Raw genomic sequence first — 15,872 nt, forward strand, 5'->3', positions numbered from 1 at the left:
TGAAGAGTGAAAGAGAATAAGCAAGTAGATCGAATCATATGAGCTGTATGTAATTCTTTTTCTTTTTCTAGTAATGTAAAGCTTTTATTGTGAAAAGTGGAAAGAACAAGTTACGTATGTTCTTGATCTAACGAAAGCAATTTGGTCAAATCATCTTTTCTGAAACCGACAAAGCTTTTTGGGCCAGTGATCACTGATCACCTGTGCTGTTACACTTCTGGAAATAAAGGATTAGTTGTATGCAATTCAAACTGTGTAACCCTACTAGGGCCTTTTAATCTTGGCTATCCATAAATTACCTGTATGCTATTGAAATGATTAAATTTAAAATATTTGAAGTAATAAATTTTGGGTTCAGTATTCTCAATGAAGCAGGAGGCACAAGGATAAATGAAAGTATACATGCTTTGGCATCACACGATGGGATCATCATCTATTTCACCCTATTTGTTTTAAATTGTGCGATAACAATTTCTCTGTTTTTTTTTTTTAATATTTAGCTTAAAGGGCAATGTTTACAAATGGAAGATTTAAACTCATCTGATTGTGTGAATCCTTGGATTCATAAATTTTAAGGATTCATTTTTTTATACTAAAATGGAAAGGTATAGATGTATGGGATGTGTCAAATCCTAAACACGTCCTTCGGATTATGGTTTAGATTTTTTTTAATTGTTTGATAATTTTTTTAGAAAAAATATATCTTGGGCTTTTAATAATTAAAGATAATTGGGTTTTAACTATGATGTTTTAGTTTTTAATAATAATTTATTTGAGAGTAATTTAGTATTTTAACTGAAAGGGTGATTAACGTAATTTAGGGTTTAAATAAAAAAATATTTTTAGTCAAGGGTAGTATGGGGTTTTAGAAAAATATTTAACGATAAAAATATAAATATATATAAAAAAAAAGTTAATAGTGGGAGAGGTGTTTGATATATTTGCCCTAGGTAAGAGGGGAGGTAAGTCAAGATTATTCAACTAAGAAGGGGGCTGTAAGTGTTACTTTGTCACGCTCCAAATGTCCACTGGGAGGGCAAGTCGATATTTGAAGAAATTTCTTTTTTTTAATTGTCTATACCAAACTACTTAGTGGTAATATAATGATTTAAATACTATTTAATGTAAAATTATAAAACAGAGTTGCTATAACCTGGGTAGTGGTTCCCAGCGTAACATTATGGGTTGGTGCAGACTCACTTCCCATTCCTTCATGGCAGCCCAAACACGAATTGGCCGAACTGTTGTAAACGGGGATTCCATTTAATTCACTTTGTTTATGTTCAGCAACGGAATAAATTTCCTTCCTGTGACCTTCAAGGCTTGTATTTTCGGGCCTACAAAGATCCTCAAGCTACCTATATACCTTCTTTAAGACTCGACTTGGTGATGATTTAATTCTTTGGAAGATTAATTCATCACATGCCAGCAAAGTAAATGGTAATATTGTTTTCTTAGTGGAATAAAATTCATTTTTTTTCAAAAGAATTGGGCGATTTTATATATATCTGGGGGAGAGGTTATTATATGTATGACTAGGAAGGATCAAACATGACCTCTTCACTAAGAGACATTGGTCATTGTCAATAAGTCAACTCTTTAAAATCTCATTCTTTGGTGCTCCTGAAGACCCAAACCATAGAGAATTAGTTAATAAATGTGTTAATCACTTAATGTTGTAAAAAAAAAAAAAAAAAAAAAAAAAAAAAAAAAAAAAAAAAAAAAATAAAAAAAAAAAAAATTTTTAAATTAATAAATAAATAAATCAGAATAACTATCACTTATTTTCCATTTTAGTTGACCAAATGGTACTTGAACGGTTGAACCCTTGATAATATCAATTACCTCACCTTTCATGTAGCAAATTAAATATATCAAACACTTACGTTATGTTACTTTTTTCAATTAAATTTCATTTTTATTGTTAATATTTTTTAAAATCCCAAGCTACACTCCTTTAACGTGAAAAATGTTTTAATGATAAACCTCAAATGTCCTTAATTACTCTAGTAGTTAAAATTATAAATGATTTTTAATTAATTTTATTGCCGAAACTCCAAAATACCCTTTGATTCCTTTCTTGACGTAAATAAAACCTAGAGACTCTACATCTTTCAGTCGTGGTTCTCTTTTCAAAAAATGACTCCACCACGTACATCTTCTTTTCCCACCTGCAGTTGCACCCTTCTTGAGACAAACCACAAGTAATAAATTTAATGAGACATGGAGAAGAACATATAGACACAAAGATGGTGGAGGAGAGAGAGAGAGAGAGAGAGGATGAAGAGGTCAGGTATGGAGAAGATGATGAACAGGTGGGCCATACAGATGAGATATCTTCATCTTGTCCACACTTTAAGAGGATGCGTTTCCTCTTTAGCCAAATAAAGGGATAGGAGAAGTTTAGACAGGAAGTCGACACCAAACTGTCATACATGTTATAGACAAGGTCATCCAAGCAAATTTATATGTCAAGCTCAAATAAAACCTTAGAAATAAAATTGTAAATACAACGATAACTAATAAGTTCAAAAGATGCGAAAAACACACCTACAAATACATGATAAATAATAGTATTACGCTCTTATATTTTTTTGTTGCAAACAATTATTTTATGAGTCAAACCATATCATTGCACCAAGCCCCCTTCAATCTCAGAAGGGATTAGAAATTAGGTCTCAACCACTATTTCAGTTCGATTTTTTTTTCTATATAATTTAAATTTTTTACATTTATGAGTATTTTTTTTCAAATTATATTGTGGAGATCAGAATCAATCAACCTCAAGTCCTTTAACTAACCGTCAAAGAAGAACGTTTGGTAGCTTCAAAGTCATGTACGCATAGGAATCCCTGCTGGGCCCAACCCATGAGTTCCTGTGCACGCTCGCTGGAGAAGAAGACAAAAGCGAATAATCTGTGCAGCTACCCCCTTTTTGAGACACAACTAAGAAATTCAAGGGAACATGGAGAAGAGTAGATTGATTCAAAGAGGTGGGCCATACAGAGAGAGGAAGAAGAGGTCAGGTATGGAGAAGATGATGAAGGGTGGGCCATACAGATAAGATATCTTCATCTCGTCCACACCATAAGAGAATGCGTTTCATTTTTAGCCAGAGATAGGGTTATGGGAACCGAGGTTGTCAAGAAGAGAAGTTTTTTTTTTTTTTTTTTTTTTTTTTTTGGTGCAAAGGCGCTTTTTATATATAAGGATAGGGATATTATATACCGCCGGTAGGAATTGAACCCATGACTCTCTGAAGCTAGGTTCCTAACCATCCTACTACTTCTCCATATGAGGAAGAGAAATTTGCTTGCTCAAGTGGAGTTGTTACTTGGTTGAAGAAGATAGAGTTGATTTTTCCACCCTTGTATAGTGATAGGAAGATGTCAAGATCTTTATAGAAACAAAGGGGTATTTTGGGGTTTTATTAATTTATTACTTGAAATTTGAAAGAGTAATTTAGGGTTTTAATTATTAGAATAATTGAAGAAAATTGAGGTTTACACCAAAAAAAAAATATATAGTTAAGAAAGATAGTTAGCCAACGTAGAGCTATTCAAGTGGTTGAAACCAACACCTCTTATTGTTCAAGAATGTTCTGTGATGAAATGAAAACCCTGAAAATTTTACAAAAATTATCTTTAGAATTAGAGCAATTTCTTCAAGCTTATATGTTAGCTTGACCAAATTAGTTTACTTTTTGTTTTATTTTTTGTTGAGTCTTGCGTGATTCTGTTTTTCTATCAAAATAATAATAATAATAATAAAAATGTCAATGCAGGGTTGGTAGAATGGTAAGATCCATAGTTCTCAGTGGAGAGGTCATGGGTTCTACCCTTGCGGACGACAAGCATCCCCTGAGGATGTAATCAAGGTGCGCGCAAGCTGGCCCCGATGAACCTCAGATACCAAAAAAAAAAATAAAAAAATAAATAATAATAAAATGATATTATTCTAAGTAGAGGAAGTTCAAACACCCTTTAGCAACTCAGTGGAGAGAATCGATAAATAAGTGGTATATATCCATAACTTAATTTCTAATAATTCATTATGTAAAATCGAAACATTTATTTATTTTTTCTTTTGAACAAAATATTTTTTTCTTGCAATAATAGTATTGAAAGTAAGCCCAAATCTTTGTTGTTGCAAAAAATTATCTTATGAGTCAAACCCATATCATTGCACCCTTCAATATCAGAAGGGTTCATGACTAAAAATTAGGTCTCAACCACTTTTTCGGTTCAGATTTTTCTTTTCAATATAATTCAAAATTTTCACATTTATGCGTATTTTTTTGAAATTATATTGTGAAGAGCAGAATCAATCAACCTCAAGTCTTTAACTAATCGTCAAAGGAGAACGTTTGGTATAGCTTCAAAGTCATGTTCAAGTTCTTAATTCACCATTGAAAAGGTTTCTGTTTTTGGTATCATCTCAATTATTGAGTTTGTCCAAAACCAGTTATTATTGGACAGTCCCTATTGCGTGCAATTTATGGCTTTGGTGCTATTTCTACCTCTTAATTATAGAAGTAAATTAAATATATTATTTCAGGTTGATAATCAATTTCAAGTATTGTTCTTGAACTAGATGTATTTCAGATACAATTGTGATAATCTCTTGTATAAAGGAAATAAAACCAAAAATATTTTGAGTCGAAGAAAGTTTCATCTATTGTCATTTTTTTGATTACCCAAATGCCAAGCTAGAGTTTTCTTTGCATGCACTGAAATTTTAAAATTCTATGTGATGTATCTAGAATCTGTTAAGCCTCCGAATCTATGAAGATAACTTGCAAAAGATGGTTAGCATGGCCCGACCGCGGGGGTCGGGAGGCCACCTCCGAAACTTAAATCAATTGTTGATCAACTGATCACAAAGCTTTGGCTAGATGCAAAGCGTAAATAGAAATACGAGTATTAGGGAAACGATTTAAATACCTCTGGAGTGAAGAAATCACTCGTTTATATGGATTTTACCTTCAATTCTCGATCGTTGGGTGAGTTCTCGATCTTTACAAGTGACTGTCCGATCGTAAGGTTTTGCTCCTAATATTCAGGGTTTGCAGGTAGTTACCGACCTTAGCACGATTCCCTTTCCTCCTTGACGATAGTTGCTTCCTATAAGTTAACTCCGCTTACCGCAAGATTTAGAGGTCGCTCGTGGTTGGTAACAATAGTGCGGCGCCCTTATACGAACATAAAATTAGGTTAAAATGGGTTCCGATCATGGTCTAACCGGGACAGAAAGTACGAACCCGGTTCGATGGGTTCAATGCAATTTTCTTCGTATCATTATGTATCAAAGTCAATAATTAGTTTTGATATTTAAGTTTTTTCACTATCAATTTCCCTGAGGTGTTCCTAACACGAAAGAGGATTGACATATATTCTCTTAAGTTCTAAATGAAGTTAGATAATAACTTTCATGGTGTATACGTAATTGATTTTTTTTCTTTCAAGAATAGTAAATGTCATTGAATAGAAATTCAAGGTTGTATGTGTATACTTAATTATAATGAATCAACTAAAACATCACTTGGGTTATTGTCAAAGTGAAAGCTCCATTTTGTTTCTTCCAAATCCAAAAGTTTGACATTGCTCTCAACTGCGAAGCTATTAGATTCATTGAACTTGGTTTAACCAATAAACTTTTTTATGTCGACATCTTTTATGATTTATCTAGAAAAATGAGTTTTTCAAGATTCATCTAATAGCTTATATCTTTATTTTGAAATAATTGGATGTGAAGTGAAGTGATCACTCTTCCTTCTAAAAAGGCAATGGTGTATAAATCATTTCACACTCAATTGTATTTAGATGAAATTGATGTTTTTCCTCCTTTAATAAAATTGTCTTTTGCAAATTAAGTAACTAATAACATCTAAGTGACATATTTTTAGAGTTCATATTTGACTTATGGTTGTTATTTTTAATATTTAATTTAAATCGAACACTCCTAACTTGGCATTCCACTCGACTATTTTCTTAATACAACATACATAAATGTGATGCCCCATATTTTTTTATATTATTATTTTATTATTGCATGTGAATGTGTCAGTTTTTAAGATTATTAAAGGATTCGATGATTGGTTTTATGATTTAATCAAATGATCTGAGTGAAGTTAAATAATAGCTTAAACGAGACTAGATCCAATTGACATTTGGTCGAGGTCAGACATAGTTTGTGGGTCTCACAATAGTGGAATTAGACTGAACTGATTATGAGAAAATGATCAGCATGGTTTTGTGAACCCAGATGTACTAATATTAACACCTAAAAGTGGGCCCTGCTGCGTAAGATATTATAGTAGCCCACAAACCCATAATGAAACCCATTAATTATTTAATTAAATATATATATCATACATGCAAATTCATCCTAATTGAAAGAAAGAGCTAGATTCAAGATTCTCTTTGATTTTTTTTGGATGAAAGCATGAAAGATTCAAAAGCGAAAGGAAAGATGGTTTGGACGGATTATGATTATGACAACAAAAAAGCTGTATTTGATGCTTGAAGGTTTCATGGAAGTCATAGTCTTGCCCCACGTTACATTGGAATTATTTTCGTTCCAATTTGTTATGTCACCATTGAGTAACCTTTCAAAGGCGTAAACCAAAAGGCTTTCCAACTAAAATTTTAGTTGATGAAGAGAAGTAGAGACCCCATGCTTTCATATGTCGTTTTAGCTTAACAGGAAACAGGATTGCCAGATGGCAAATGAAAGCTTTGACAAATTAATGAGTACATGAATGAATTTTGGCTTTATATATTCATGACATCATTGCTTGCACATACACAATTTATTGCTTTTTAAGAATTTTGGAACATTATTAATTATTCACTAGGTGGAGGCAAGACTTAATATGAGGGGTCACAATAACTTCTTAATCCACTGTTTTTGTTTTTCAATAGAAAGAGAGTCAAACACTAATACTTTATACTGAAAAAACACCAAAAAAAACAATTAAATAAAATAAAATTTGTCTCAGAAATAATTTTACTGGAACGTCAAAGATTTATGGCCCTTTGGTCCTGAGAGAACTCCACCCTTAGTTATTCGGGTTTGGCTCCTCTTCGAGAAGAATATTTCAGACGCTTTGGTCACCAACGAATGCTTTCAAAGACGACCCTCTCGAGTTTTCGGCTCTTTCCATCATTGAAGTAGCATTTCGTCGCCCTACCCCCCTATAAGGTTTTTGAAGTCACTATCAGCCCTACTGAAGTACCAGAGGTGCACTCCGCCCGATGACCGAGGTTGAAGGATGCTCTGCACTCACAAATGTTGACAGGTTGTCAGTTGAAATAATTCTCTATCACTGAAGCTTTATGGTTTTCATGGGGACTTTTGCTTTTTTATGGTAGTTAGTCTTTTGATCAGGGTCCGTGATGCCTAAAGTCTTATAGTTTATGGTCCCGCCCGCCTAGAAGAGGGTTGTCTAATCCTATTGCTTATGCTAAGGTAGGGCGAGCTAGCAACACAAGGAGCCTAGAAAGTGCCCAGTGAGCTTTAAGAAGATGTCACATGTAAGATGCCCATCTAAAGGCTAGGATAAAACATTTGTTTTTTACTCAACTTGAAACACACAACACGATGAAACGTCTTCAAATATTATTTATTAACTCATCTCTCAATGTTGTGGGTTTTAAGATGGGTTAAAAAAAAAAAAAAAAACAGATGTTTTATCCCAAATGTGAGATGGGCATCTTACATGTAGCGTCTTCTTAAAGCTCACTAGGCATTCTCTGAGAGATATTATTCCTCGAGAGGAGAACCCTAGTTATTCAAGGTCACATGTTTTTTTTTTTCCCTTCTTCTTCTTAAATAATCCCCCTCCCTCCACTCTTTTTTTGACTGATAGGTCGAGAGCATTAGAGGCGCTAAATTTGATTCCGCTCCCCAATGGTAAAGCATAATACCATTTTCAAATATCTTACACTATACTAGGGGTGCCAATTTGTAGCCCGAACCGTTAAAACTGAACCGCACCGGCCCGAACTGAACCTTAATGGGTTGTGTTTGGGCTGAAGGTGGCGGAGCTCGCACCAACCCAAAACCGAACCCCAACCTGTTATAGCCCGTCTTACAACCCATTTTATAATATTACATTAAATAATATTTGAATTCAATATATATATATATATATATATATATATATTTATTTTTGGATGAGGTTCATCCGGGCCAGACGCGCACCATGATTACTTCCTCAAGGGAGATTTTATATATATTACCATTAGGTAGTTAGTATAAACAACTAAAAATATTAAGCATGCAAATAATACAAAAGAAGAGAAAGTAATGAACGCATGTCGATTATATCGGAGCTCAAAGGAGCTTTGCCAATTGAATAGGGAGTTCGAACCCATAACCTCTCCACTGAAAAGTATGGATCTTACCACTCTACCAACTTTGTATTGAATTTTTCTTTTAGAACTTTCCTAAAATTTACTAGGCGTTTGTATGGTTGAACCCATGATTCATATAAGCAGGAGTTCAAAGAAAAAAAAAAAAAAATGAATAACACAAAAAATAAAAAAAGAGAAATTTTCTCCGCTCATAATGCAAGTGTTCACTTTCTAATCCAATACTTTTGACTAACAAAATTTAGGGTTTCATAAATTGGGGCCCACATGCCCAAGGGAGGAATCATAATGCAAGTCATTCACCTGTTTATCCAATTCCCTAGTAACAGAAATTAGGGTTTCATAATCTGGGGCTCACAAGCCCAATGGAAACGTGTGGGGTTTCAGAAACTAGGGCTCACATGCCAAGTGAGAAATCATAATGCAAGATGTTCATTTGCTCATCCAATACTTTGAAGTAGGGGTGTCAATTTATAGTCAAAACCGTTAAAATCGAACCGCACCGGCCCGTTATAGCCCAAATCGGTCCGACCCGAACCTTAATGGGCAGTAATTGGCTGAGGGTTGTGGAGCCCACGCCTACTTGAAACCAACAATGCAACCTGTTATAACCCGTTTTGTAATTTTACATTAAATAGTATTTGAATTATTATATTAGCATTAGGTAGTTAGTATAGAAAATGTAAAAAATTAACCATGAATTCAAAGATCAAATAGTCATTTTACTACTTAATATTTAGGTTCTTGATTTCTATAGAATGGGTGGGTTTTGTTTTAATGGAAATTGACCATTAGCAACTTTGTTTTCCGTATAATTCTCGCTTTTGTTGTAGGATACTCAATTGTTTTTTCTTGTTCTTTTTTTTTTTTACACACCAAAAACCATTAATCAACCTAAATCTAAACCGTTAGCTTAAATCGTTAGATAGCCCGAACCCAAACCGCACCAAACTGAAACCGGCTCGAAACCGTTATTTTGCTAATGGTCCTTGTTTGGTCTAGATGTTTTTCAACCCGAAATTGCCCCAAACTGCAACGTTGACACCCTTACTTTGAAGTAACAGAATTTAGGGTTTCAAAAACTAGGGCCCACATGCCCCGGAGAAAGGTGTGGTCTGATAGAGGTTTGAACCCATGATTTTTTGAACTTACTACCTTGAAGTCTGCCACCAGTGTGCTAGAGACATGTCTACATTGAAAGGTAATTTGGTAAATATTGAGAATTCTTATTAACAAATTCTTAATCGAAGTCTCCATATGTAATAGTTTTCATTTTTTTATTATAGAAAATTTACTAACTCAAAAGAAAAAAGAAAAAAATGAAAAAATTATTAGAAGAAGAAAACAAGGACAAATTGGGCTAATAGCCTGATACTATGTCACACAAATCTGACACCAACAGGGAGGTGGAATCCAAGTATCAAGATTCCTGGATTAGAGATTCTGTTTCCCCATAGAAAAAAAAAATACGGTTCCCTAATTTGCCACGTCAGCGACAAATACAATCTCCTCCCCAGGCGGACCCGACCAATAAAGGCCGACGAAAAGCCTTTAAATACGAGCCCTCCTTTCGGTATTGCTTCAACTAGAATCTGCAATTTGCGAGATTCACTCTTCTTTGATCGTTCTTCGCCTGAAAACAATGAATCGCTTCGTAGTCGGCGTTCTCTTCTCATGCCTCTTTTCAGTTTCGATTCTAAGCGTTGATGTCGAAGCTCGGAATCATGTAAGCGATGTGCTTAGATTGCCGTCGGAGCTGACAAAAACCATCCGTGGTTCTGGTAACGATGACGATGGCGATTCTATGGGTACCAGATGGGCTGTGCTCATTGCTGGTTCTAACGGTTACTGGAATTACCGTCATCAGGTAATGATGAATTGATGATCGCGTGATGTTTTTGGTTTCTGTGATTTTTTTTATCTTATTCGCCTCCCAATCTCCTAAAAAATTTGAGGTAGCTGTTTGTTTCTTCTCGCCGTAACAGCCATCTGTTGTTTGCTATGTTGATGTTGCGGTCTTTGACTGGATCGGTGTCTGTTTTGTGGTAATTATTTATTGATTCAACTTGCTTTTTGCCAGGGGAATTTAGGGTTTGCTTTGGTGTCTATGTGAGGATTAGCTTTCTGAGTTCTTAACCTTTTGTGGTGAATTTCGTTGTGTTGGATTTTTGTTTTCTATTGGGTACAACAGAACAGTCTTGTTTCAAAAAATTATCTCAATTTTGGAGGTTTGAAACTGTACGTTTTGATAAGCACGGTGAAAACACAAAGCAAAACGGGGTGATTTTCCTGGGATAATTCAGTATCAACCGGCATAAAAATGAAATAATGCTTTTTATTTAGATGGAAATTAAAGGTAGATATTTCTGATCCTTTTGAGTAGTTGGTCCTTCTGTTTTGGTTGTGACCCCGATTATGTACTAAAAATAGGACAAAGGATTATTTCTGATCCTTTTGAGTGGTTGGTCTTTCTGTTTTGGTTGTGACCCCGATTATGTACTAAAAATAGGATTCTTTTCTGAGCGGAGGTCGGGGTTGTGGTAAAGGTATATGTGACTATTTGTCTCAGAGAAGTATTCGAGCATGATGCAGATCACAAGGAGGAGATCTGGAGGCTATTCTGGAAGATCTATTAGAAAATTAAGTCGGGGAATAGTCTGTTAAAGATATTCCAGCTAGTGAGTCTCACTTAGTTTGCAGCTTTAAATAGGATTCTGTTAAAGGTATTCCAGCTATTAGAGATTGTGAGTTTTACTTAATTTGCGGATCTGAATAGTGTCCGTCTTGAAAAAGTGCTAAAGTTGTGACGGAACCTATTGTGGCTTTCTATTCTGTTGGTTTCTATGAAATAGTCCAAGTAGAAGGAGTTTAAACCTTCTTAAAATTGGGAAAACGTGAGATTTTGGCTTCTAACCGTACTTTCTGTGTTTTGATTTTTTATTGTCCATCATCCATGTGATTTCTTATGATGATCTTGGTAGTTGGAGACTTGTACGTATACTCTTTAATTTCAGAGACAAAGTTAGTATAATTTTGACATATGATTGGTTTTACATGTATTCTAACTCTTATTTTTATTCTGTTTTGTGGTCTTCAGTCTGATGTGTGCCATGCCTACCAAATTTTGAAAAATGGTGGACTAAAAGATGAAAACATCATTGTTTTCATGTACGATGATATTGCCTTAAATGAGGAGAACCCTAGACCTGGTGTCATCATCAATAACCCACATGGCAAAGATGTTTATAAAGGAGTTCCAAAGGTTATTTTAAGTTACTTATTTTGATTTTGCATTCAGATTAACCCTGCTTATACCATCTGTTGAATGTATTATCTAATGTCGGGAACTCTTTTCTTTCAGGATTATGTTGGGGATCAAGTTTCTGTTAACAATTTCTTTGCCGTTCTCCTTGGAAACAAAACCGCTCTTACTGGGGGTAGTGGAAAAGTTTTGGACAGTGGTCCGGATGACCATATTTTCATTTACTATACTGACCATGGTGGTCCTGGGGTTCTTGGTAAGTAGTTCCATGTTTATATGTTTTTCTTTAAAGTGCTTCAGTCCTCTATTATTGATTTATGTTTATTTAAGATTAAGAATCTGAAATCTCTGCTCACAGTTAGGCCGTTGGGAGTTGAAATTTAAATTTGTTTCAATTGGATCTGAGTTTTAAGCTACCTTAGATATACTCAAGTTTGTCTGAAGTGTTAGGTTCTGGACGGTTAGTAAATGATTTGCTTATTTTTCTTATATGTTCAAGAATGATAACCCTTTGATCTTATTTATAGTTTGATTCTCTTCTCCTCTGTTTGATTACATTGGTTGTTTCCAAGAAAATCTAGAATTCATGAATGATGAACTAACCTTTTGTGTCTTTCTATCATTTTTTCCCCTTCTTCTGTTAGGGATGCCATCTGGTCCTTATCTCTATGCAAATGATCTTGTAGACGTGTTAAAGAAAAAGCATGCTTCAGGGACATATAAAAACATGGTAGATAACTTTCACAAATTTTCTTCGATGGTTCTGGACTGAGTTAATATTTTCTTGTTTAAGTCTTTGCTTTTACGTTGTCTTAGGTGTTTTATCTTGAAGCTTGTGAATCTGGGAGTATTTTTGAGGGCCTTCTGCCTGAAGGCTTAAATATCTATGCAACAACAGCATCAAATGCAGTGGAGAGCAGTTGGGGAACTTACTGTCCCGGCGAAACTCCTTCACCTCCTCCCGAATATGAGACTTGTTTGGGTGACTTATACAGCGTTGCTTGGATGGAAGATAGGTATGTGTTTTAAACATTAGTTGAGCACCTTAGATCCTAAAAGTCTTCAATGAAAGAAACTGTTATCCTATTGGCTTCCTTTGGGATTTCAAAGGTTTTTGCTTCCTTTTTTTTTTTTTTTTGGGGGGGGGGGGGGGGTTTGTTGGTTGTCTTCTAAATGTTATGTTGAATTGCTATTTGAATTTCTGAGTAGCATCGCTGAATCCAGGACCTGAATCCCCCCCCCCCCCTTGTTTTCGATTTTTGTGTTTCTAGATAATTTGACCATGTTGATCTTTGCTTGTTCTGTGGCATTTGTTTATTGGCAGAAGATTTGTATGAGATTTTCCTTGATGTATCTTCTAGTTTTGAGTATCCATCTTGACTGTTTTTGTGGTATTTAATTGTTCATTCATGTGCAGTGATGTACACAATTTGAGGACTGAAAGTCTGAAGCAGCAGTATCGGCTGGTAAAATTCTTGAACTCTGAAGCAACACCCCTCTCTTACATTCAATCTTCAAAGCATGGATATTATTGTCATGTAGCTGTGTAATCTGTGTCCATTATAGCATGGTCGGTCTCTTAGATGGGATACATCACATGATGGATTTCGTCTTCACTCACATCTAAAGAAATTTTAAAAATTTCAGATTTTGATCTCTTCTGAAACAGAAATGGTGTTGCAGTTACTTTTGGGAATTTTGGAAAGTTATTTGTCATTTGTTGCAAAATTATGATATCAAAAATAAATATGGCATGATGACGTTCGGTGAGGAACCTTGTTAGATCAGCTTGTTTGTTCAAGTGTTATGGCATTCATGATGCACATTAAATATGTAGTGTTCTAAGCATCACCCTCTTGATATTTTTGCCTTTCTATATGCTTTGTTAAGTTGTTTCTACATGTTGAGACATATGTATAAGCATTTTCAGGTAAAAAGGAGGACTGCAAATGGAGATTCTACTTTCGGCTCCCATGTTCAGCAATATGGGGATATAGGTCTTAATGCAAAGCACCTCTTTGTGTATATGGGTACAAATCCAGCAAATGATAATTCTACCTTCATACAAGAAAACTCTTTGCCATCAGTTTCAACTGCAGTCAACCAAAGGGATGCAGATCTTCTCCATTTTTGGCACAAGGTTGGGTAAATTCCACGTTGTTTTAACTTATTTTAATATGTTTCCTGAAAGTTCTGATAAAGTGAGTGCTTAGTTCTAGAATTGATTCAAATTCCAAAATAACTGCTGACCATAGCCACTTCTCATGAGTGGTGCAGAAATAAGATATTTACATGTTTTAGGCCTTACAAATGCTTCAACTTGCTGAAAAATTATGTGGTTTTATTTATTTTAGCTCTGTGTTCCTATTCAGTGTAAATAAGCTCTGTTTTCTTTGCGCGCACTCAACACATTTCTTGTTTTTGTAATCTCCTACCAGTTCAGCAAAGCTCCGGAAGGTTCTTCTAGGAAATTTGAAGCTCAGAAGCAGTTTGTGGATGTAATGACACATAGGATGCATGTAGACCACAGCATTAAGCTGATTGGAAAGCTTTTGTTTGGAATTGAGAAAGCTCCGGAGATTATGGAGGCAGTTCGTCCTGCGGGAGAGCCCCTTGTAAATGATTGGGGTTGCCTTAAGACAATGGTAAGTGGCTCAATGATACATGGCAACCGTTGTTTTGTCAGTTGATCTGGTTTGAATAACCGTGACCTGTTTATATGGCTTATATCCAATTTGGTCGGTAATCTTCACAGGCTGAGAATTCATCTGAATCTTTTATGCAGGTGAGGACATTCGAGACACACTGTGGATCATTATCCCAGTACGGAATGAAACACATGCGTACCATAGCTAACATCTGCAATGCTGGTATAGAACAACAGCAGATGGCTGTGGCCTCTGCCCAAGCTTGCTTGAGTGTACCCGGCAATTCTTGGAGTTCCCTCCAGAATGGATTCAGTGCATGATCAATCAACACACAAGACCGAACCGTTATCGTCAACTAATTGGTGGTGTGTTATATGTAGATATATATCTTTTGATTGTTTACGCACTTTTAGATTGAATCTATATTATAAATGCAGCTTCGAAGCACATACATCAAGCTTGTATGTATGTAATGAACTATGTAAAATATGCAACTAATGTTCATAATTTACTATTAAAGTGGTCAATTATCTGTGCCTGAAATCGTAGACGGAATTTCACAGTAGTTATCATGCTTCAAGTGGGTGTTATTCTTAAGTGTAAAATTATGAAAAATATGACAAACCTTCTAATTGAATTCTCCATAGTTCGGAAGGACCTAAGGCAGCCTTTATTACAGGATTTTGGATTCTGAGTGTTATCTGCCCATCATCTTAGTTGAAGTGGACTAGCTAGTTTAGCCCCGTGACATCTCTTACCCCGAAATGATTTTTGATGGGGAGAAATATTATGCCTCAACATTCCTGTTACAGATGTTCATCTACTCATGCTGGTAGCCTCATCATGAGCCCGGATGACTTCCTTGTAAGGAGAGAACTATATACTCCTATAGACAATTTGGGCCCCACTAATGCTGTGTGCCAGCACTAAGCTTGAATTCTCTTCCTAGTGCAAGGCACCTCATGGATGGAAAATAACACGGGCATTTTTTTTGGGGGAAATACAATAATACAGGCACGCTACTCATAAGCAGAACCCTTGTATTTGTTGTATTTATATTGCAGGGATACCATGCTTAAAATGTCAGGTTCAAGTTCAGTGTTACACATTTAATATACAACTTTGAGTTGTATATAGCCAATAATGGAGGTCAAAATCTCATCCACTCATTTTATAAAATTTTTTTAGTTATAGATAAGTATGGTTAAAAAAAAAACCACAAAATGATTGGTCGATTTCACACCGTATGTTGCGGCTCCATCCTAGAATGTCATGTTTTGTTGGAATTCCACGCTTAAATTTTACTTTTGCAACACTGCAACTGTTGAAACCTAGGAACATTCCGGTCACAAAATTCAAGCGAAGTAGCCCAGATGCTCGGTCGTGATCGATCTCGACCGTTCCTGCATGTACCAGTGCAGCAAAGGGAGACAAGAGAATATGCAGGAAAACAGAGACTTGTGGTCCCCTCCTGACGAGTTTTTGTCCCTTGAAATCCATATAATTCCTCTGATGATCCCAAGGCGAAAGAGTGGAAAGAAAAAGGAAAAAGCAGAAAGGAAATCAAAAAAGGAAGCTGAGCAGAAT

At 35.4% G+C, this 15,872-nt stretch overlaps 1 protein-coding gene across 1 annotated transcript; it reads left to right on the top strand.

The window, feature by feature from the left end:
* Positions 1-9,939: 9,939 nt before the first annotated feature.
* Positions 9,940-15,121, top strand: LOC149021705 (vacuolar-processing enzyme-like). The gene is made up of 9 exons (XM_089149912.1): positions 9,940-10,242; positions 11,473-11,637; positions 11,737-11,893; positions 12,282-12,367; positions 12,454-12,653; positions 13,055-13,103; positions 13,568-13,777; positions 14,076-14,282; positions 14,423-15,121. The coding sequence occupies exons 1-9, from the start codon at positions 10,018-10,020 to the stop codon at positions 14,603-14,605; spliced, it is 1,482 nt and encodes a 493-aa protein (XP_089006038.1). The 5' UTR covers positions 9,940-10,017; the 3' UTR covers positions 14,606-15,121.
* Positions 15,122-15,872: the final 751 nt, after the last annotated feature.

Source organism: Hakea prostrata, chromosome 3 (assembly GCF_041222555.1).
Source record: "Hakea prostrata isolate BN-2017 chromosome 3, UWA_Hpros_2, whole genome shotgun sequence".
Lineage (NCBI taxonomy): Eukaryota > Viridiplantae > Streptophyta > Magnoliopsida > Proteales > Proteaceae > Hakea > Hakea prostrata.

What these genes read in the sequence shown, in the direction of transcription:
- LOC149021705 (XM_089149912.1), top strand. Translation starts at nt 10,018, where the DNA reads ATGAATCGCTTCGTAGTCGGCGTTCTCTTCTCATGCCTCTTTTCAGTT. An exon ending in TTTATAAAGGAGTTCCAAAG is followed by an intron (nt 11,638 to 11,736) that starts GTTATTTTAAGT and finishes CTTTTCTTTCAG; the next exon opens with GATTATGTTGGGGATCAAGT. An exon ending in GGGGTTGCCTTAAGACAATG is followed by an intron (nt 14,283 to 14,422) that starts GTAAGTGGCTCA and finishes TCTTTTATGCAG; the next exon opens with GTGAGGACATTCGAGACACA.